The 21,774-nt window shown below is 40.9% G+C and overlaps 1 protein-coding gene and 1 long non-coding RNA gene across 3 annotated transcripts in view; one reads left to right on the top strand and one right to left on the bottom strand.

Moving 5' to 3' along the window:
* Nucleotides 1-396: 396 nt before the first annotated feature.
* The window catches only part of LOC123332641, an 80,028-nt gene continuing 58,650 nt past the window's right edge, over nucleotides 397-21,774 (top strand). The window contains exon 1 of the long non-coding RNA XR_006640803.1: nucleotides 397-590. This is a non-coding gene — a long non-coding RNA (uncharacterized LOC123332641). The remainder of the gene's footprint in view (nucleotides 591-21,774) is intronic.
* The window catches only part of LOC102406036 (myosin-8), a 29,214-nt gene continuing 15,016 nt past the window's right edge, over nucleotides 7,577-21,774 (bottom strand). For both annotated transcript variants that reach the window (XM_025280551.3, XM_044939273.2), the window contains exons 22-40: nucleotides 20,640-20,895; nucleotides 18,745-18,987; nucleotides 18,478-18,654; nucleotides 18,255-18,400; nucleotides 18,081-18,171; nucleotides 17,324-17,713; nucleotides 16,541-16,667; nucleotides 16,092-16,210; nucleotides 15,771-15,967; nucleotides 14,444-14,627; nucleotides 14,192-14,357; nucleotides 13,981-14,105; nucleotides 12,451-12,759; nucleotides 11,615-11,818; nucleotides 10,333-10,458; nucleotides 10,081-10,251; nucleotides 9,795-9,899; nucleotides 9,180-9,275; nucleotides 7,577-7,856 (exon numbers count right to left, since the gene is read on the bottom strand). In XM_025280551.3, the coding sequence (XP_025136336.3) occupies nucleotides 7,707-7,856; nucleotides 9,180-9,275; nucleotides 9,795-9,899; nucleotides 10,081-10,251; nucleotides 10,333-10,458; nucleotides 11,615-11,818; nucleotides 12,451-12,759; nucleotides 13,981-14,105; nucleotides 14,192-14,357; nucleotides 14,444-14,627; nucleotides 15,771-15,967; nucleotides 16,092-16,210; nucleotides 16,541-16,667; nucleotides 17,324-17,713; nucleotides 18,081-18,171; nucleotides 18,255-18,400; nucleotides 18,478-18,654; nucleotides 18,745-18,987; nucleotides 20,640-20,895 (3,382 nt within the window). In that variant the 3' untranslated portion in view covers nucleotides 7,577-7,706. The remainder of the gene's footprint in view (nucleotides 7,857-9,179; nucleotides 9,276-9,794; nucleotides 9,900-10,080; nucleotides 10,252-10,332; nucleotides 10,459-11,614; nucleotides 11,819-12,450; nucleotides 12,760-13,980; nucleotides 14,106-14,191; nucleotides 14,358-14,443; nucleotides 14,628-15,770; nucleotides 15,968-16,091; nucleotides 16,211-16,540; nucleotides 16,668-17,323; nucleotides 17,714-18,080; nucleotides 18,172-18,254; nucleotides 18,401-18,477; nucleotides 18,655-18,744; nucleotides 18,988-20,639; nucleotides 20,896-21,774) is intronic.

The raw sequence follows: 21,774 nt of genomic DNA, 5'->3' as shown, positions 1-21,774 counted from the left end.
CTGCTCTTCATTTAACAAATGGCTTATAAAGACACTGCTCCAGGCATCAGGGATTAGCAGTTGGTTCTCTCAGAAAGCTTAAGAGCTAGTTAGGGGTAGTGGAACACAACATTGAAAACACATGAAAAAATCAGTAGCCCTGGACTTGGAGAGAAGCCCCCAATAACGACTGGGAAGAAATCAGGTTTCAATTTCCCACAGAAGTGAGGAATTCATTTCCAGTGCGCGCAAGGGCATTTTGTGAGGAGTGCGCCCAGGGCATCCTGGGAGGAAGGAAAGGCCAAAGTTCAGTTCAGTCACTCATTCATGTCTGACTCTTTGGGACCCCATGGACTGCAGCATGCCAGGCCTCTCTGTCCATCACTAACTCCCGGAGTTTACTGAAACTCCTGTCCATTGAGTTGGTGATGCCATCCAACCATCTTTTAGGATTTGAAATAGCTCAACGGGAATTCCATCACCTCTAGTTTTGTTTGTAGTGATGCTTCCTCAGGCCCACTTGACTTCGCATTCCATGACGTCTTTTGGAAAGGCCGAAGCAATGCCGCCATTGTTGGAACCAGCCTGGAACCTGTGGTGGAGCTCGACTGGTGAGTGTTGTGTTTGCGAGTGTGTGAGAGAGGAAGGCCTTCATCATTCTCTCTGAGATTCCAGAGAGTAACTGTGTGTGGAAAGAGGAGGGCCGGATCTTGGTGACTGGGCCTCAAGGAAATTCTTGAAAATTTTCAAGTCGTCAAATTCCATTTGAAGCTTTTCAGCGCATTTATAGGCATGTTATTACATTGCTTATCCATATACCTAGGATAAGCTAAATCCATTTTGGGGTATTAAATATTGTGGGTATCAATTGAATTACTTTTCTGAATATGCTAGAAAAAAATTTTGAGTCTGTTTCTCAGAAGGTACCACCTTTCCCATCCATGCTTTTAATGATATTTTTTATAATTTGAGGGCTCCCACTGTGTTGTGCCTCAGTTTCCCTAAGCGAGAGCTGTAAGCTATAGATTTTGTGAGGAGCTGAGAAAGTAGCCTGACCTCTTGTGAAGGTCAGGCTACTGTAATTTAAGAAAAGTCATGTTTGGGGTGTGTTCCCCAAGGAGGATATTTTTCTTCTTCATCAGCGAAGAGGTTTTCTTTTTCTCTCTGTGGGCTCCGGAAGCAGCATCTTGGTGGGGCTTGGAGCCAGGAGGGAGGAATCAGGCTGGTAAATTCCACCATTAAGTTAGGTTCTTTCCATCTGCCCACAGCTGATTCTTCTGCTTCCTACTTAGGAAAATGTGACCCACTTAAGTCCGCAGTGAAGGTGCCTGGGGACACTGGTGTGTGTAACATGCACCCAAACCTCTGTCACAGCCAGGAGGTAGAATTTAAGTTTGCTCACCGACAGCTGCTGTGTTAGCCCTGGAATGTTAATCCCTAGCGAGAGTGTGGATGAAAGGCAGCAGCTTTTAGCAGTTGTGTTAATGGTCTCATCCATCAAATGACCCAGTCCTCTTCACCTTTCTCTTGTCAGTTATACCCATGTCTTTGATGAGAAGTGGATATGAAGACATCTTAAGAAGCAAGTTCCTTTTATTTATTGTATTTTTTTAAAGAACTTTTAAAACAATTTCAAAACTAAGGTACACATTGTAGAAAAAAGGGAAAATATAATCAAACATACTGAAAGAAAAATTTAAATCACTCCTAGATTTTAACATAGAGGTAATCTCTACCTAAATTGGGTGTAAGTCCTTTTATACGTTTTCCCCCTATGTTTGTAAACACATAAACATTTTTTAATTAAAAAAACATGTTTTTAAACAAATACACAGTTGGGATATCAGCCTGTAAGCATGGTTTTGTGTTATGCCTTTACAGCTTATTAGATTATGGAAATGCTTATCATGATATTAACTCTTGTTCTACGTCATAGTATTCTAGTAAACTTGTGCACATGTGTTTATGTATATCTTTATGAAATTCATAAAATAGACTTCCCGAGCAAAGGCTATGGATGTTTTCAGGTTTGCTATAGTGCAGTGCCTGTCATTACTGTCTCCACCGTAATGATATTGCATAAAAAACCCAAACGTATTCACTAATGATTGTCCCAAGTCCAAGGTCATATTACTTGCCACATGACAGGCCCATAAATTGAGAGACAGTTGTTGGGGCACTGAATAGTGACTTGATTCAGAAAGTTAGCAAACTGAGAAGGTGGTGGACTAGTACCGCCAAGAACAATCTTACCTGAGTTAGAATTCAGGCTTCTGTTATGCTAAAAGGGAAGGGAGTGTGTGGTTGGTTGGTGCAAACTTCTTGGTGTTGGACTCCTTTGTTCTTGCAGCTGTCTATGTAGGTCAGGTCATGATGTTCCTGTGAACCTCCAAAAGATAAATGTTATTCTCTGTTTTGCAACTTTTTATCTCTATACAAATGGAAAAAGGTTATACCCTTAAAGGTCAGAGCCTTGAGAGTGGGCTATATTCAAGCTACAGGAAACATTCTTATCTTGTAGCAAAAGCTATAGAATACAAAATGTTAAAGTAAAAGAAACATTTAATATAGAGTCAGATTTCTTATTCCTTATTGTGGTATGTGATCATGCTGATCATCAGGTGTTGGAAACATACAACAGTCAGTGAAGCATGATTGCAAAATAAAATGACAAATACTGCAAAACTTGCAGAATTTCCTGAAGTTGATGAAAGTGGGATTAGAAATCTGCTTGAATTTTGCAAAACAATTCCAGTGTGTTGCAGCAGCATTGAACTAGTTAATGATTAAAGATCTGAAAATGGACAAAGATGATGATCCAATAAGTGTTTCAGGAGAGAGTAAGTTTAGGATCAAAGGATTAGGAAGGCAATGAAGGCATCACACTTTTCTTGTTGTTGCTGCTGCTGCAAAAGATGTTCTTTATGATGTACTGCAAAAATCAAACATAAAGGGTGCCCTATCATACAAGATTGTGGGAACTAGGTCCGTTTTCCTCCCAACTCCAACACTGATTCATTCTTTGTTCTAAGAGTTAGCAGAGATGCAGTTACAGTGTAAATCCTGTGACGTACAAGAGCAAATAAATTTATTTCAATATTTTTGACTTGATTTTCACTATTTATTTTTGGTTTCACTGGGTCCCCATTGCTTTGCTTGGCCTTCTCACCACGATGGCTTCTCTTGTTGCAGAGGCTCTAGGCTCGTGGGCTTCAGTAGTTGTGGCGTATAGGCTTAGTTGCTCCGAGGCATGTGTAATCTTCCCAGACCATAGACGGAACCCAAGTCCCCTGCATTGGCAGGCAGATTCTTATCTTTTGGGCCACCAGTGAAGTCTTGTCTTGATTTTAAGATAAAACCCCAATCAGACTTTTTCCTCACTGTGTAATTTTGGACTTAGTTTTAATTTAGATTCACTTTAAGTGATTTCTGAGGCACGTGACTGTCTATGTAGAAAATCCCAAGGAACTCCCTTCCCCCCAAACTCAGAACTATGAAGTGAGTTCAGTAGGGTTTCCAGATATAAGATACACACACAAATGTCAGTTTTATTTCTTTAAGCTAGCAATAAGCATGTGAGCCCTCAAATTGGAAGTACAATACCATTTACAATTGCTTAAAAACAAAAAGTAAAAGAAACATTTAGATGTAAATCTAACAAAACATGTACAGGACTTGTGTACTGGAAACTATAAACCAAGAAAGAAAGAAATCAAATAGATAAATGGAAAAACATAACTTATTCATGAATTGGCAGAATCAACATAGTAAATAAGTCAGTTTTCCCCAAACTGGTAAATACATGCGATTCCTATCCAAAATTTTAACTCTGGCTTTAGACATACAGTGTCCTAATTATTATTTTTGCAAAGCACTGTTGTTGCGGTATTTCCCCAATGAAATTTCCTTCTTTTGCTCCCCTCCACCCCTACCCCACATGTTATGGGAGTTTAGTTCCCTGACTAGGGATTAAACCGGAGCCCTCGGCAGTGAGAGAGTGGAGTTCTAAGCACTGGATTGCTAGGGAATTCCCCCACAGTGAAAAATTTTAAACACCTTATGGGTATATAATTGATACAGAGTGAAGTAAGCCAGAAAGAAAAACACCAATACAGTATACTAATGCATATATATGGAATTTAGAAAGATGGTAACAATAACCCTGTATAGGAGACAGCAAAAGAGACACTGATGTATAGAACAGTCTTTTGGACTCTATGGGAGAGGGAGAGGGTGGGATGATTTGGGAGAATGGCATTGAAACATGTATAATATCATATATGAAACGAGTCACCAGTCCAGGTTCGATCCACGATACTGGATGCTTGGGGCTGGTGCATTGGGACGACCCAGAGGGATGGTATGGGGAGGGAGGAGGGAGGAGGGTTCAGGATGGGGAACACATGTATACCTGTGGCAGATTCATTTTGATATACGGCAAAACCAATACAATATTGTAAAGTTAAATAAAATAAAATTTAAAAAATAAATAAATAAAAATAAAAAAAATAAAATACTTTTCTATTTTCATTGAGGAAAAAAATAATAAAGAGTCTTGACATATGTGTACACTGTGACACCATCATCTGAATCAAGATGATGGACGTGTGCCTTATCCTCCAAAGTTTTCTCCTGGGCCTTTGCAATATGTCCTACTGCCCTTCTGTACCTCCCATAAATCCCACCTCCCTATCCCTATCTCTGTATTGGTCAGCTTTCAACCACTATAGTTTCATTTTTAGCTTCTAGAATTTTGTATGAATGGAGTAATGGAGTCTACACTTTGTGGTCTGACTACTTTCACTCAGCAAAATTATTTTGAAATCTATCCATTTGTGTGTGGGGTGTGTGTGTTTGTTAATAGTTTATTTTAATCTTCCCTGGTAGCTCAGTGGTAAAGAACCCCACCTGTTCTTTAGAACAGGAAGGAAGTGGCAACCCACTTCGGTATTCTTGCCTAGGAAATCCCATGGAGAGAAGAGCCTAGTGTGCTACAGTCCATGGGGTCACAGAGTCAGACATAACTTAGCTACTAAACAACAAGTATTACATTATATGAATTTACCATGATCTGTTTGCCCGTTCACCTGTTGATGCTCATTTGGATTGTTTTCAGTTTGGGGCTGTTACAGATAAATATGCTGTGAATATTTGTGTTCATGTTTTTGTGTGGACATAGGTTTTCATTTCTCTTGAGTAAATACATCAAAGTGGAATGATGGGAACAAATGGATAATTTCTTAACTTCTTAAGAGACTGGCAAACTGTTTTCCAAAGTGATTGTGCTGTTTTACATGATCACTAGCAGGTGTGAGAAGTCCAGTTCCTCCCCCTCTCGGTTAACACTTGGATTTTCAGCCATTGTAATAGGTGTGTCCGTGATATCTCATTATGTTTTAATTATTATTCTCCTGATGACTGATGATGTTGGGCATTTTTCATATGCCCGTTTGCTCTCTGTATATTTTCTTTGGTGAAATGTTTGTCTTATATTGGTTCTTTAAAAATTGGGTGATTTCTTTTTAGTGAAGATAGATTTCTTTATATATTCTGGACACAAGTCCTTTATCAGGAATATGATTTTCAGATACTTTTTCTCAGTTGGTGGCTTTCTTTTCATTCTCCTTAATAGAGATTTTCAAGGTGCAGAAAATTTGATGAAATCCAGAATATCATTTTTTTTTCTTTCATGGCTGTGTTTTTGTGTTGGCATCTAAGAAATCTTTGTGTAAACCAAGGTCACAAAGATTTACTCTTATGTTTACTTTTCAAAGTTTTTATGATTCTACTTTTGGTTCCTTCTTTGATCCAAAGTTTTATTTAGGAGAGTATTTAAAAATTTTTCTGGTTTTAAATTGTTGTATTAATTTTAGACATTTATGAAATTGTGGCCTGTTCATTTTGTACTGTAAAGGTGTGGGCTGATAGGGTTGGGAGGCAGGGGAGAGTGGATGGTAGAAGATGGAGAAGGACAGGCATGCATAGGTACAATTTTTGTCTAGATTGCATTTTTGTTTTATTTCCTCCTTGTTTTCTAGAGACCAAACACCTCATGTTTATCCTGGACTAAATCTTTCTTGTCTTCAGTTCAGTCACTCAGTCATGTCTGAATCTTTGCAACCCCATCTTTGCAGCACGCCAGGCCTTCCTGTCCATCACCAACTCCTGGAGCTTACTCAAACTCATGTCCACCGAGTTGGTGATGCCACCCAACCATCTCATCCTCTGTCATCCCCTTCTCCTCCTGCCTTCAATCTTTCCCAGCATCAGGGTCTTTTCCAACGAGTCAGTTCTTCACATCAGGTGGCCAAAATATTGGAGTTTCTGCTTTATTTCCAATGAATATTCAGGACTGATTTCCTTTAGGATTGACTGGTTGGATCTCCTTGCAGTCCAAGGGACTCTCAAGAGTCTTCTCCAACACCACAGTTAAAAAGCATCAATTCTTTGGCGCTCAGCTTTCTTTGTAGTCCAACTCTCACATCCATACATGACCGCTGGAAAAGCCATAGCCTTGACTAGACGGACCTTTGTTGACAAAGTAATGAATATTCTTCCTTTATTCAGAAGTTCTGTCTCATTCTCTCTGACCCATTCATCTATCCGATCTGTCAGAAAATCCAATGTACACTACACAGTACATCTAGAATCATGTGCTTCACAACATCTCCTGGTGCTATCTTTCTAGTCTCAGCCACTGTCATTTTTTAATATTTTATTTTGCAGTAGGCTCCTAACTAGTCTCCCCAGTTTCTACCTCTGCCCCCTTCAGTCTACTCTCAACACAGCAGTCAGAGTGATTCTTTCAAAGGTATGTTAATATCACTCCTCTGCTCAAAACCCTCCCAAAATTTCCCTTCTCACTCTGAGTAAAGACACACGTCCTCAGGGGGCCCTCAGGCCCTGCATTCTCTCTGGGCTCCCAGGTTTCCTCTCTTATGCTGTACCTGTCTTGCTGATTCTCCTCTAGCTCTGCTGGCTGCTTTCCTGTCCCTGGAACCTGCCAAGCTGCCTCTGCTTCAGACCTTTGCATATTCTTTTGTTCCTCTGCCTGGAATACTCTTGCTTCCCTTAGGTCTGTGCTCAAATGTGTTCTTATTAAAGATGCCTTCCTCAACTCCTCTTTACAAAACACTAACTGCTTCCCTCTTATTATTATTATTTCTCATCAGCACTTATCTGACACATTACACAGCTTCCTATTTGTTCATCGCCTTTCTCTCCTTATAGAATATAAGCTCCTAGAGGGCGAGAACTATGCTTTGTTCATGGCAGTTACCAAGAACTGAGAGCAGGGCCCCGCACACAGTAGATGTATGGAGTGGGTGCACAAATGGGTCCTGTCTGAAGGAGTAGCCTCAGGGAGTGTTTTACATAGTAATGTGTAACAATCTCGAGAGATTTAATAGAATCAAGTCCAGCAAAAGATAATTGTGTGTGTGGTGGAGGTGGAGATGGGAAAGGGGATGCTGGGTGGTGAGAAAGGTACAAACACTGAATGTTCCAGAAAGGCATATATACTGTTTAAAAGATAACAGCTAGGTGAGAACTGTGTTTGAGAATAAGGAATTCTGGAAATAAAAAAATGGCACTCTGGTTCAATTTATCAGTTCACTATGGTTTTTATTTATTCAACATTAAGAGAAAAAAAAACCACAAAGCAAGTGACCCAGAATAGCACATTTTGTGCATTTCTTCAGGCCCTTGGCAGCACCAGGCAGGTGCGTTCACTCTGCACTGACTTTTGTGTGAACCTCCCGGCTCTTCACCCGCAGCTTGTTGACCTGGGACTCGGCAATGTCAGCCCGTTCCTCGGCCTCCTCCAGCTCGTGCTGGAGCTTGCGGAGTTTGGCGAGATTAGTGTTGGATTGCTCCTCCTAAGAATAAAGTTGTGAGAATTAGACTTCGTGGTTCTTATTGCACTTGTCTCGAAACAGGATTATTTCCTCAACTCAGATACTTCTTTCTTATGGTCTGTTTGTCATATTTGACTTCAAATCCAGACCGAACTTGTAGCTTCAATTACTTTTTTTACTATAAAGAATGAAAGAAGGAAGAGTTTTGAAACGGAAGAGACAGGCTCATTGCGCCCAGCCCATGTATACGTGAAATCAGTTTACCATGTATGGGTTGTGTGGAAAGGAGGAAGAAACCATCTATGGTCACAGAGATTAGAAAGTAAATGTAAGATCAAATTATTAACTTTGGGAAAATTCCACTTAATTTTTTTTTTTTTTTTGGCCGTATGTTTTGACTCTGGTATACAGAGATGGGAGAAAAATTGGGCTAGGAAGAAAGTAATGCCCTCCGTTGGCTGGACTTCTTTCTGTTCTGTCGCTCCCTTTTGTGTGCGCTTTTCTTATCTCCTACCGACTACGTTGTGTCTGGAAGAACGGGGAACAACCAGGAAAGATTAAGCTGGAAGAACTTCCAACACAGCCCAATTTGCTATAGCAAGTGTGCAGGGATAAGCCTCTGCTGATGACACTGGTTAGTGAGTGAAGGAGTCAGTTGGGGTAAAAGATTTCTATTTGGCTTTTGGGAATACTTGATTCTTCCCATTTTTGGAGGGAGAGGAATATTTATCATGGTGTTAGATTTTCTACTGGAGATTCTTTGCAGCTATCAAGTAAGGTGGGTTATTTGGAATTTTCTTTTTTTCCCCCAGCCCCTACAAATTGCTTAATAATAAAAATATCTCCTCTTGAAATCTTATTCCATAATTAGAATTTGGGAGTAAATTCAAATTTATATCATCTCTTAAGAATGATATATTCTTACTTGTCTCTTTTTTGTCATAAATCCTGGGTTTTATTTGTTTTTAATTAATTTATATTAATTGGAGGCTAATTACTTTACAATATTGTGGGTTTTGCCATACATTCACATGAATCAGCCATGGGTGTACATGTGTTCCCCATCCTGAACCCCCCTCCACCACCCTCCCCATCCCATCCCTCAGCATCATCCCAGTGCACCACCCCTGAGCACCCTGTCTCATGCATCGAACCTGGACTGGCGATCTGTTTCACATATGATTATATACATGTTTCAGTGCTATTCTCTCAAATCATCCCACCCTTGCCTTCTCCCACAGAGTCCAAAAGTCTGTTCTTTACATCTGTGTCTCTTTCTAATTAACACATTCTCTTAATACCACAGAAGTTTTATTCTTCCCTTAAGGGCTTAAAGATACTTACAGCCTCCTCAGCTTGTCTCTTGTATGATTTCACCTTCGCTTGTAATTTATCTACCAGGTCCTGCAACCTGAGTACATTCTTGCGATCTTCCTCAGTCTGGAAGTTTAAAAAAAAAAAAAAGGTCTGCATTCAATCCAATAAAATAAACCTACTATAGGTGGTGACATAAATCACTTTGATATGATGGCAGGTGGGCCTGAGGTAAATGTGGTCGACCCTGAGGCTTCCTTCATAGTATTAACAGTAGCCACGCTTGATAAGTGTACCATGTGCAGGCACTATGTTAGAGAGTTATGTAATTCTTTAATCCTTATCTCCCTGCTCTGGTGAGTAGAATTTACATGTGATTAGTGTTAGGTAACCTATCAGAGTTTAAAAAGTAAGAGAGGGCAATACCAGTTGACCTGGCCTTGAAACCTATATTCTTTCTTCATTTATGCTATTTTTAAAGGTATTCCTGATTTTTGTGGCTTAGGAGAGTGCCCATGATAGGTGATTGTGTCATTTGCCCCTTACATATATCAAGTTAATGTGTAGCTTTTTTTGAGTATCACACAGTCAGTAGGTTTTCTTTGGGCAGGAAGTCTGGATATTCTAGAAAGCTATTCCCCTTACCTGGTAGGTGAGTTCCTTTACTCTTCTCTCATGTTTCCGTAAGCCTTTAATAGCCTCAGCATTACGCTTCTGCTCACTTTCAACCTCTCCTTCAAGTTCACGTACCTACAATCAAGAAAGATAATTATATAGTCAGTCTTGGGGGATATTAATTGACTCATGACCTACTGTGATACTGGGTGGATGTCCTCAGCCCCAGGGTAAGGATGGGAATCAATATACAAGAAGAGAGAAGGGTGGGGGAGTGACTTTTTCCCTTCCTAGATTCAGAGATTGAGAGACCCACCCTGGCCTCCAGTTTCTGGATCTGCTTCTTCCCGCCCTTCAGGGCCAGCTGCTCAGCCTCGTCCAGGCGGTGCTGCAGGTCCTTCACCGTCTGCTCCAGGTTCTTCTTCATCCGCTCCAGGTGGGCGCTGGTGTCCTGCTCCTTCTTCAGCTCCTCAGCCATCATGGCCGCCTAATTAGTAAATAAAACAATACAATAATCCTGGTAATAGCAGGTAACACAGTATCATTAAACAAGTGCTCATTTGCTCACATCAGTGATTGCCTTCTTGGCCTTCTCTTCTGCATTGCGTGATTCTTGAATTACTTCTTCCACTTCACTCTGGAGTTGTGAAACATCATTTTCCAGTTTCTTCTTCGTGTTGATCAGGCTGGTGTTCTGTTAAAAGTAGTGGAAATTTGTAAGACTAGTAGTCTGAACACTTGGGATTTTATTGATGTCTTACTTGTTGACTCAAACAGGGGACCTAATAGCAAGATTTCACTAAACTAAATGTTTGTTCCATGCAAAATGTTAATCATTTGCAAGGTTTGTCCTGTCCCCCGATCGCCCATCTGATTTGTGTGTGAGGATGTGTGAGGTCCAAAAATGCCTATATTAGTTAATTGCTCTTTTAATTATATGTCAAACAGACATCACTAGTATTCTATCCCTGAAACGTTTGAAAAGAATTGCTTCTTTTTGTGAGAGCCTGGCACTGAGAGTTCTTCTATTAGAAGGAATCTATTTTCTGTTAACTTGAATGTTTTGCTCCCTTTGGGAATATTGAATAGTAATTCAGAAGAGTACTTCTGAAAACATTTTCTTAAAATTTTGCCCTGTGGTTCTCTAAGGGAAGCAATACCACCTCAGTGGGTATTTAGAAACTTTTAGGGGTGGATATTTTTGGTTGTCAAAATGACTAGGGTATTTAATGCCTGGGCAGGTCAGCGATGCTGAATGTTGTGCAAGGCAAAGGGACTGTAAGCACTGTGGTGGCTGAATGCTGACATGCTTCTGATGAGAAACATTAAATGGAGCATTTTAGATTGTGTAGTCAGTGGATAATCTTTATTTAAGCTTATTCCATATCATGGTTTTCAAAATAATCTAAGGACTCAAGCCCTAATTTTAAATAAAAAAGTAATACCCCTATCCCTTTTTTGGTAGAAAATCTAAAAAAGAAAAACAGACACCAAAAGATCACCTATAATCTCATCACTTCAAGATAATTGCAATTAATATTTTAAAGCATCTCCTCCATCCTTCTAAATATACACATATTTATAAAAATGGAGTGGGGCTTCCCTGGTGGCTCAGTGGTGAAGAATCCACAGGCCAAAGCAGGAGATGCACGTTCAATCCCTGGGTTGGGAAGATCCTCTGGAGAAGAAAATGGCTACCCACTCCAGTATTCTTGCCTGGAGAATCCCATGCACAGAGGAACCTGGTGGGCTACAGTCCATGGGGTCACAAAGAGCTGGACATGACTTAGTGACTAAACGGAAGCAGCAGCATCACAGTATACAGTATTTGTTTGATATGAGGGTGTCACCTGGGTGTGCAGGAGCTGGACGCGCTCACTGGCATCCAGGAGCTCCTGCTCCGCGATCTTCCTGCTCCTCTCCGTCTGCTCCAGGGTGGCCCTCAGCTCCTCGATCTCAGCCTGCAGCAGGTTGGCTCTGCGCTCCACGATCGCCAGCTGCTCCTTCAGGTCCTCCTGGCCACGGAGAGCATCATCCAGGTGGAGCTGGGTATCCTGTTAGGTTAATAAAAGGCCTTAGACACTCTAAAGAAGGTGTGAACATCCTAGGAGATGAACTGAAAGAATGGGCTGGTACCAGGCACAGGAAATGACAGGCCTGTCATTTGAATGAGCATGAAAATGGTGATGTTACCAGCTAGGGATTCTTGTTGTGTTTTATGCCATCAACTGGTTATTTTTCACATGCTAGGATCATTTATGGAGCACTTTCTATATGCTCTACCCATCACTTGACATCTTTTTTCTCACTTGATCCTCAAAAGTAACCCTACAAGGTGGTAGTTTCATTCTTATTTTGTGGAAGAAATAGAAGTTCTGAAAGGTTAAATAATAACTTGCCTAAAATCAGGCAGTTAGTGACAAAACTGAGACTCAATCCCAGGCCTATTGGTGCCGAACTCTTCTCATTTCTCTCATATCATATCTCTGGGCTTCTGGGTTTTTTTCCTTTTTACATAATATTTCTTTAAAAATATATTCTATGTGTACTTAATTTAGCTCCCTCATACTATGAATTGCTATAATTTGTTAAAGGGAAAAAAATGGATGGTTTAACGAGCTGCTGTGATGAATGGGAGACAGGTCACATCCCTCACTCATCTGGGCTGTACAGTGGACCCATCTACCTTCAGGATCCCTTGGGTGTTCCTGTAGTTCCTCAAGCTCTCTGCAGCCAAGCGATTGGCATGGTTCAGCTGGATTTCCATCTCATTGAGATCTCCCTCCATCTTCTTCTTGACTCTCAGGGCATCATTCCTGCTCCTGATCTCAGCATCCAGCGTGCTTTGCATGGTCTCCACTACTCTAATGTGGTTCCTCTTCAGCTGTTCGATTTCCTCATCTTTTTCAGCAAGTTTCCTGTCCACTTCAGACTTGACCTGGTTCAACTCCAGCTGGATACGCAGGATCTTTCCCTCTTCATGTTCAAGAGATGCCTTAACAAAACAATGATCAATTAATAATGGAAAATGACTATTTGGAGGATATTCCCTTGTGAGCCAAACCCTTACTAATATCAGTTTGTCTAATTTTACAAAGTACAATACAACAGCTCTAGGACTCTGCTAGGTAAATCATCCTTCTGTTTATTTAGTCGTCGATTTTAGAGGGAAGCTCTGTAATAAGGGTGCTTTGTAAAGTATAAAGAGACACTGAAGTATAGAACAGTCTTATGGACTCTGTGAGAGAGGGAGAGGGTGGGAAGATTTGGGAGAATGGCATTGAAACATGTAAAATATCATGTATGAAATGAGTTGCCAGTCCAGGTTCGATGCACGATCCAGGATGCCTGGGGCTGGTGCACTGGGACGACCCAGAGGGATGGAATGGGGAGGGAGGAGGGAGGAGGGTTCAGGATGGGGAACACATGTATACCTGTGGCGGATTCATTTTGATATTTGGCAAAACTAATACAGTTATGTAAAGTTTAAAAATAAAATAAAATTAAAAAAAATAATTAAAAAAAATAAAGTGCTATACTAATTCCTATTGTAGAAATTCTCAGTTTTAAAACATATATATATATATTTCTGATTACAAAATATATGTTCACTGCATCATGTGGGCATAATTTATAAAAATAGAGAAAACCTTCCTATCGTGCCTCCACTCAGAGGCACAATTTTAATGTGGTGCATTTTCTTCTAGTTTTTTTCCCTGTATATATACATAATTCAGTTCAGTTCAGTCGCCCAGTCATGTCCGACTCTTTGCGACTCCATGAACCGCAGCATGCCAGACTTCCCTGTCCATCACCAACTCCTGGAGTCCACCCAAACCCATGTCCATTTACACATGATAAAATTGTATATGCAGATATATGTCTTGCTTTAAAAATTATCCTCTACCATAAATATTTCCCTGTATTAATTACATTTAAACGGCTGTAGAAAATTTCATCATATGGATGTTCCATAGCTTGCATCACTTTATTTTTGGATTGGATATCTTGTGTTGAAACTTTGCCTCCATTTAGGACAGTCTTAGGGGATAGATTCTTAGAAATGGAACCAATAGGTCATAGTATTCCATTTTTAAGACTTTTGATAACTGTCATCAAATTGCCCTTCATCAAGGTTATATGAGTTCAAATTTTCACCAGTTCTGTAATAATGGGTCCCTTTCATAGTACCATTGCCCGAGATCATAATATGTACCTCTGCTTCCTCTAAAGCAGCCTGAATTTCACATTTCTCTTGTTCCACTTGCTTCTTTATTTTTTCCAGTTCATGGATTTGCTTCCCTCCCTCAGCAATCTGCTCAGTGAGGTCAGAAATCTCCTCTGTGGGTGAACAGAAGGGAGAAGAGGTCAGAAATGGAGAGGTCCTGCCAAGGCCACATGGGACAGAGAATTTCAAGTGCACTCACGCTGCAAGTTCTTGTTTTCTCTCTTTAGGGTTTCAAGTTGGTCCAGGGACTCCTCATAGGCATTCTTGACTTTGAACAGCTCAGTGCTGAGAGAGCGGGACTCCTTCTGGGAGGCCTCAAGCTCAGCCTGAGTTTCCTCATACTTCTGTTTCCATTCTGATAGGACCTGAAAAGCAGTAAATTGTCAGCTGATGGAGAAAGGGAGACTAAGTATTAATAAAACATGGGTGGAGTTTATATAGGCTGAGCCACCTTGTCAAAGTTCCTCTGCTTCTTATCGAGAGCTGCGCAGGCAGCATTGGACCTCTCCACGTCGAGCATGAGGTCCTCAACCTCATTCTGGAGCCTCTGCTTGGTCTTCTCAAGGGAGGCGCATTTGGCGTTCACTGCTTCTACGTGTTCCTCAGCATCCTGCAGACGCTGGGCCAGCTTCTTCCTGAGAAGTTAGCCAGGCAGTTAAGGGGAAAGGTCAGGAACAGGGGTAAGTGCTAAGCTTTCAGCCTCCTTTCACAATCCTAATTCTGAGCTATGAAATAGACATCAAGTAGCATGGCTTTCAAAACTGTGGTAGCCAGAACTGCTTTCTAGATGGATAAACTATGAAAAGGTCCAAAGTGGTGAATGGTTGAACTCAAGTTTTTTGTTTTTCAATTCTTAGAGGCCATTGTTGGGGCTGATGTTGTACGTATCTTACTGCATATGGTTTGAGGACTTGCGGGCTTCTGATTGAGTATGGTAGGGAGAATGATTAGCAAGGGTAATTCTATTGATTGATGTATATCTCACCCCATTCCAAAAAGGATTTGAGACTGACTGTTGGGCACAGATATACTGGGCATATTCTTTTCCTTTCTCAGACTTTCCATTTTATTTTATATACTTTTATCCTAGAAAAATAGCCAGTTTCTTTTAATCATGTATATTTGGAGAGTCTCACCAGGAAAAGAAAGGAATAAATCAGGACAATTCATGCAGTCTAAGCAAAGGCAGGGTTTCCCTGCCACCACCACCTCCCCCCCCACTTCTGAATTGTCTACATTCTTGCTTTATTCCCAATTGTGTGCCAAATATACAAGCCCAACATATGCAAAAACCCTTATCCCTGATGCTCTACAAGATTTACTGAAGATCTCCTTTAGTCTGTACACAGACTAAGGCTTTACTTTATTCAGACTGACCCTGGACATTATGCACAGTTTGGGTGGCCCCCATTATGAGTTTTAAGAGATCTGTCTTTGTGCCTCAGTACTTAAGAAGGTGGTCTCTGGCATCAGAATGTCTGATTCTAATCCCAGCTGTACTATTTATTAATCATATGCTCTTGTGTTAGTTGGTTAACTCTCACAGTCTCAATTTCCTCATCTGTAAAATAGGGATACAGATAACAATGCAATGTAATATTGCTATGAAAGCATTTAAATGTTAATATGTAATATATATTAGTATTGGAGACATGGTATACACTCAGTAAACCTTAGCCTGTGCTATTGTTATGTTATTATCCTCATCACAGATCTTTCTGGGAGTTGCTCAGCTAGGAAACCAGTCATTTTCCTCTTCCAGAGTTCACATTACACACTTGGCCTCCTCCAGCTCCTCCGTGCGCTGGATGGCGTCCGTCTCGTACTTGGTCCTCCACTGGGCCACCTCGCTGTTGGCCTTGGACAGCGCCCTCTGCAGCTCGGCCTTGCCCTCCTGCTCCTCCTCGTACTGTTCCCGCAGCAGGTCACAGTCGTGCCGGGAGGACTGCAGGGCGTGGGCCAGGGCATTCTTGGCCTGCGGAAGTATGAGTTCACTGACTTGAAATCATTTCTTCAGTGATATTTAATTTATACACTTAAAGTAGAATCTAACTGAACATGTTTAGATTTGATTAGCCAAGATCTTTGGTGAAACTCACTTTAGTTTCTTCCTCTAGCTGACGTTTCAGTTCCTCAATCTGCTGAGTAGATGCTTGCTTGGTCCTTGAAAGCTGAGAGACCAAAGCATCTTTCTCATCCAGTTGTCGGGAATATTCACCTAAGAATTATAGAAGTAAAGGAATTTGCTAAGGGCATAAAAAAATAAGCCTAAAGGTTTGTATATATTTTATACAAAAAATTGACAGACATATACTTTAAATATTGTTACAGAATTGGCTAGAAGTAGAGATTAAAAAGCAGCATTGCTATTGGAGTGTAACGAATAAACTAGTCTGCTGATTATTTCTTGCTTTTTTATTCCCAACCTTGTCGGCAAATTCTGGTAGTTTGTTTACCCCCCTGTAATATGGGAGTATTGCTATTAACTCAGAACCCCCAGAATTGCTTTTTTCTAGGACCTAGTTGTGGGACTGAGGGAAATCTCTACCGGCTTCCGTCTGCAGACGCGCTCTCTGAGCTGTCAGGTCATTGATCAGCCGCTGTTGCTCCTCCTCTTTTGTCTTAAGTTCACTCACTTGATCTTCTAGAGTGCGGCACATCTTTTCAAGGTTTCCCTACAGGACACGTAGCCATGAAAGATGAGATACTGAATGCAGTAAAAAATAAAATTAATACTTGATTCTTAAAATATTTTTAGAGTGAAACTATGTCAACATAAAGCTATGTCAAGTGTGACTAGAAACATGGCCAACTCTATGGAACATGTTAGGTTTCAAGCATGATGGGTGCATCATGTCCCTAAAGTGGTCATTGTTGGAGCTTATTCATTTATCCCAGTGGTACTTGATGCTGACATTTAAAGAAGGTTGTGAAATAATCATTTGTTGCTTTAGTCGCTCAGTTGTGTCTGACTCTTTTATGACCCCATAGACTGTAGACCGCCAGGCTCCTCTGTCCATTGGATTTTCCAGGCAGGAATACTGGAGTGGATTGCAATTTCCTTCTCCAGGAGATCTTCCTGACCCAGGGATTGAACCCGCATCTCTTGCATTGGCAGGAGGATTCTTTACCACTGAGCCACCAGGGCAGCATATCCAGCATTTTACAAAACTAAATAGAATGGAATGTATTAGAATAGAAAATTTTAGATCAGTGCCATAAACAATGTTTAATGCCAGAGAACAGTGAGGGTTCTTACAGATTATCATTAATAATTACCCTCATTTAAAGATAGTTTTGGGAAAATAAAAATAAAGGGAGTATCAGGTACCTTGGCTTTGGCAACAGTCTCCGCGTTACTGCTGAGGTCATCGATCTCCATCTTCATCTCGCTCTTCTCCTTCTCCAGCTTCTGCTTGACCCTCTGCAGGTTGTCAATCTGCTCCCCTAGCTCAGCCACACTGTCCGCGTGCTTCTTGCGAAGAGCAGCCGCCGTGGCCTCGTGCTGCAGCGTGGCCTCCTCCAGGTCCCTGCGCATCTTCTGGAACTCGGCCTCCCGCTTCTTGTTCATCTCAATCTGGGCGGAAGTGGCCCCGCCTGCTTCTTCCAGCCGCTCGCTGATCTCCTCCAGTTCCCGGGAGAGGTCTGAGCGTAGCTTCTCTGCTTTGGCACGGGAGGCCCGCTCGGCCTCGATCTCCTCCTCCAGCTCCTCGATGCGGGCCTGGCGGTGACATAGCATATTAACGTGATTTCATCTCAATTTCAGGTTTTTGGGGTGAAGAAACAAATGGAGGTGAGATGCTGCTGCTAAGTCACTTCAGTTGTGTCTGACTCTGTGCGACCCCATAGACGGCAGCCCACCAGGTTCCCCCGTCCCTAGGAGTCTCCAGGCAAGAACACTGGAGTGGGTTGCCATTTCCTTCTCCAATGCATGAAAGTGAAAAGTGAAAGTGAAGTCACTCAGTCATATCCCACTCTTAGCAACCCCATGGACTGCAGCCTACCAGGCTCCTCTATCCATGGGATTTTCCAGACAAGAGTACTGGAGTGGGGTGCCATTGCCTTCTCCAGGAGGTGAGATGACTCACCTGCAATTCTTTGATCTTCTTCTGTAGTTGAATTTCTACTGCTTGCTCATCTTCAATTTTGCTTAGCAGATTGCTGATTTCAAATTCTTTCCTTTAGACAGAAGAACAAGACATATTAGTACTCCTACAAATTGAAATATGGTGTCACATAGAATTTTTTTCGGGAGTTCCTACTTTTTAAGTTTCTCGTCAAGTTGCTGTTTGTCGTTTTCTATATCTACCATGGATTCTTGGGCCAATTTCAGGTCACCCTCCAGTTTCCTCTTGGCTCTTTCTAGATCCATTCGAAGTTTCTTTTCTTGTTCCAGAGACCCTTCAAGCTAATGCAAAAGTAAATTTCATTAAAAATTAAAGGAAATTTAAAAAACTTCCAAATGGATATTAAAAACACACTTACATCATCCACTTGCTGCTCTAGCTTGGCTTTAGCTTTGTTCAGGGTGTTGACTTTGTCCTCTTCTGCCTGCAGGTCATCCAGGGTCTGCTGATGGGCTTCCTGGAGAGCCTTCTTCTCCTTGGTCAGCTTAGCTATGACTTCGTCCAAGCCGGCCATCTCTTCTGTAAGGTTTTTAACCTAGAAGAGTTAAAAGAGAAGTGACCTCTGCAGTGGAGCAGCTTAGATGGATGGCAGTCTCTGCATGGTATAGGGCAGTATGATTCATACCTTGTTCTCTGTGGCATGTTTCTCCTTCTCAACCTTGGCCAGTGTCAGCTCAAGGTCATCTATGTCTTTCTTTAGTTCTGCACATTCGTCTTCCAGTTTCCTCTTCTTGGCCGTCAGCTCAGCATTCATCTCTTCCTCATCTTCAGCTCTCTCAGTCACCTCCTTGATCTTAGCCTCCAGCTGGATTTTGTTCTTAATCAGTTGCTCACACCTTTCCTCTGCATCAGCCAAGGCATCAGCTTCCTGAAGGGAGATTCATTGAACTAATTAGAGAATTTGTTACTCATTTTGAACTTGTTCTTTGCATGAAATGAGAAGTGTTTACTGAATGCTAATGAATTTTTCAGTATGAGTATAAGTTAATTGAACATTATTCCATTGTTTGGAGAAATGTAGCTAATTAGATCCGGGACTATAGATTTAGAAACAAATTAGTCTGAAAAATGGCTGAATTGAAGCAATTGACTGTTTTAAAAAGTAATGTATAGAAGAGTGGGAGGACCAAAGCCTGAGTTCTTGTCTCAAATTTGCCTTATTCCTCTTATACTCAGTTATCTCATGTAATTAAGAGGGTTGGAATAGATGATTGTTAAGAGCATTTCAGCTATAATATTCAAAGATTTCGACTTAGATTGGTTCATTTTGGCTTTGGTCATTCTCTAGTTACTAGATTGAATTTAAAAAAGAAAAAGAACATATTTTTTATGCTATGAATATATTTCCACGAAACATTTTTATACACTCAAAACCTCCCTGATAGGCCATAACAGTTCTATAATTGTCCAATGTTTCCTTTTCCATTTTAAGAATTAGTCTCAAAAGGAATTTTAGAGTATGTAAGAACTTGTAATTTTGAGAAACTATATAACTCAATAAGGTTTTTATAAATGACTAAAGGACTCATAAAAATCAGTTCAGCCACTGACTTATTAGATTACTCTGATCTGGGGAATTTCTTTAACTTCTCAGTGTTTGTTTATATCTTAGGTTTTTAAAATGCTTGAATGAATGATAATGGGGACTTTTCAGGGTTCCTTTGCTTTCAAGTGATACACTCAGTACATATTTACTCACTGACTAATGATAATACCTATGAAGAGAGGTTAAAATGAAGAGGCTGTGATACTGTGCTTTAAGGAAAATGTAACTCTCATACAAGTTAATTTATCAATAGGAAAAGTTGAAAATAGCTTAAAATTTTTAAGAAAGCTATCCTTTTTATGGATTTCTTCATGACATTGTTGGGCTTGCTTGACTTGGACTAAGGAAATGGGAGACTGTAATTGGCCAGAGTGTTGATGCCAAGCCTGTCCCACTTTGATTTCAGCTTCTTCTTGAATCAATAAACAGAGGAGAGACCTTAAGAACTTGGGATCTGTATCAAAGGAAGAATCACAGGGTTCACTAGCTCTACCTTTTACCCTGGCAGTTCAGTTCAAATAACTGCCAGTCAGTTTGTTGGGCTAAATCCTGGGGGTTGGGAAAAAGAGATACCGAGAGAAATAAGAATGACTGTCTTTTTTGAGTTTAAATGCAATCTTATACATGTGTATTCAGAAAATAGGGCTCCACTTTTAAGGCTGGGTTGAAGCATTAAAGCAGTCATTTTCTCAGAAAAATGACTGAGATTTGAGGGCTTGCCTTTAAACTGCTTCCTTCATGGCTGTTAAATTTGTGACATTGTTAAATAAATTCTTCAATTTCCCATTTGCAATTTGGAAGTAGTTCTTTCCTTCTTCACAGGAATGTTGAAAGTTAAGTGAAATAGTGAAAAAAGCAATTGGAAATATTCTTTTTCAAGAAAAGGCCATTTGTAAACCCAAGTGTTTGTGAAGTCAAGAAACTGGTGCAATTGAAGTCACTGACATGGTGCATTCAGCACAGAGGGTACTCACAGATTGAACCTGGAGCTGTAGGTCATTTTTCTCTTTCAAGAGAGTCACCATTTTTTCCTCCAATTCCTTCCTTTTGGCCTCTGATTTGGCCAGTTCATCCTTGGTTTTCTGAAACTCTTCCTTCATTGTGGCCATCTCCTTCTCTGTCTCCGCACTCTTGAGGAGGGGCTTGATCTTGAAAAAAAGTTTCATCCAAGGCCAGTGCTTGACGTTCATGAAGGCTCGTACATTATACTGGATGCAGAAAAGGGCTTCTCTGAAATGACAGGAAAGGATCAGTGTAGGCTGATCCATTAGAGACAACGTTGTTGTTGTTATTTTTTTTTTAAACATATAAACTCCCCTTTTAATGACTGCCCCACATATAAATGATATGCCAGATTCTGTATATTTTATATGCAGGGGACATAAACACACACTTCCACCCACTCCTGCTTAGAGTGGTCCTCAGTATGACCTGTTGGCTAATGTGCACTGCTTATACTTAACAATTCTGTGTTCCCAAGACCCTGTCACACTAGCAAAGAAGCTGACTTTAGAGGAGGGATACTTTGTATATATGAGCAACACGCACCATTTTAAGAACATCTGAGAAATCACAGTGTTAGTGATTTGGGAGTGGGTATGGCAGTTGTAAGCGGATCATGCAGCTTGGCTGTGGGCACACTGATGAGAACCGTGAAAGGGCATGGCTTGCTTTTTGAATTGCTCCACATTGGAAGGACTGATGCTGGAGCTGAAACTCCAATACTTTGGCCACCTGATGCGAAGAGCTGACTCATTTGAAAAGACCCTGATGCTGGGAAAGATTGAGGGCAGGAGGAGAAGGGGTCAACAGAGGATGAGATGATTGGATGGCATCACCAACTCAATGGACATGGGTTTGGGTAGACTCTGGGAGTTGGTGATGGACAGGGAGGCCTGGCATGCTGCAGTTCATGGGGTCACAAAGAGTCGGACACGACTGAGTGACTGAACTGAACCTACATTGAGCTTGTGATTTATCATGTATTCCTTGAAGCCTCTCCTCTTATTTAATTACCCCTGAATTATCTGCTCTGTGAACTTCTTTTGTTAGCTTCTTCAAATGATATACTGGCTTATCTCAAATCCTTTCAAATGCCTCATTCTTACC

The sequence above is a fragment of the Bubalus bubalis genome, chromosome 3 (genome assembly GCF_019923935.1).
Source record: "Bubalus bubalis isolate 160015118507 breed Murrah chromosome 3, NDDB_SH_1, whole genome shotgun sequence".
Lineage (NCBI taxonomy): Eukaryota > Metazoa > Chordata > Mammalia > Artiodactyla > Bovidae > Bubalus > Bubalus bubalis.
This window is presented reverse-complemented; position numbering and strand designations above follow the sequence as displayed.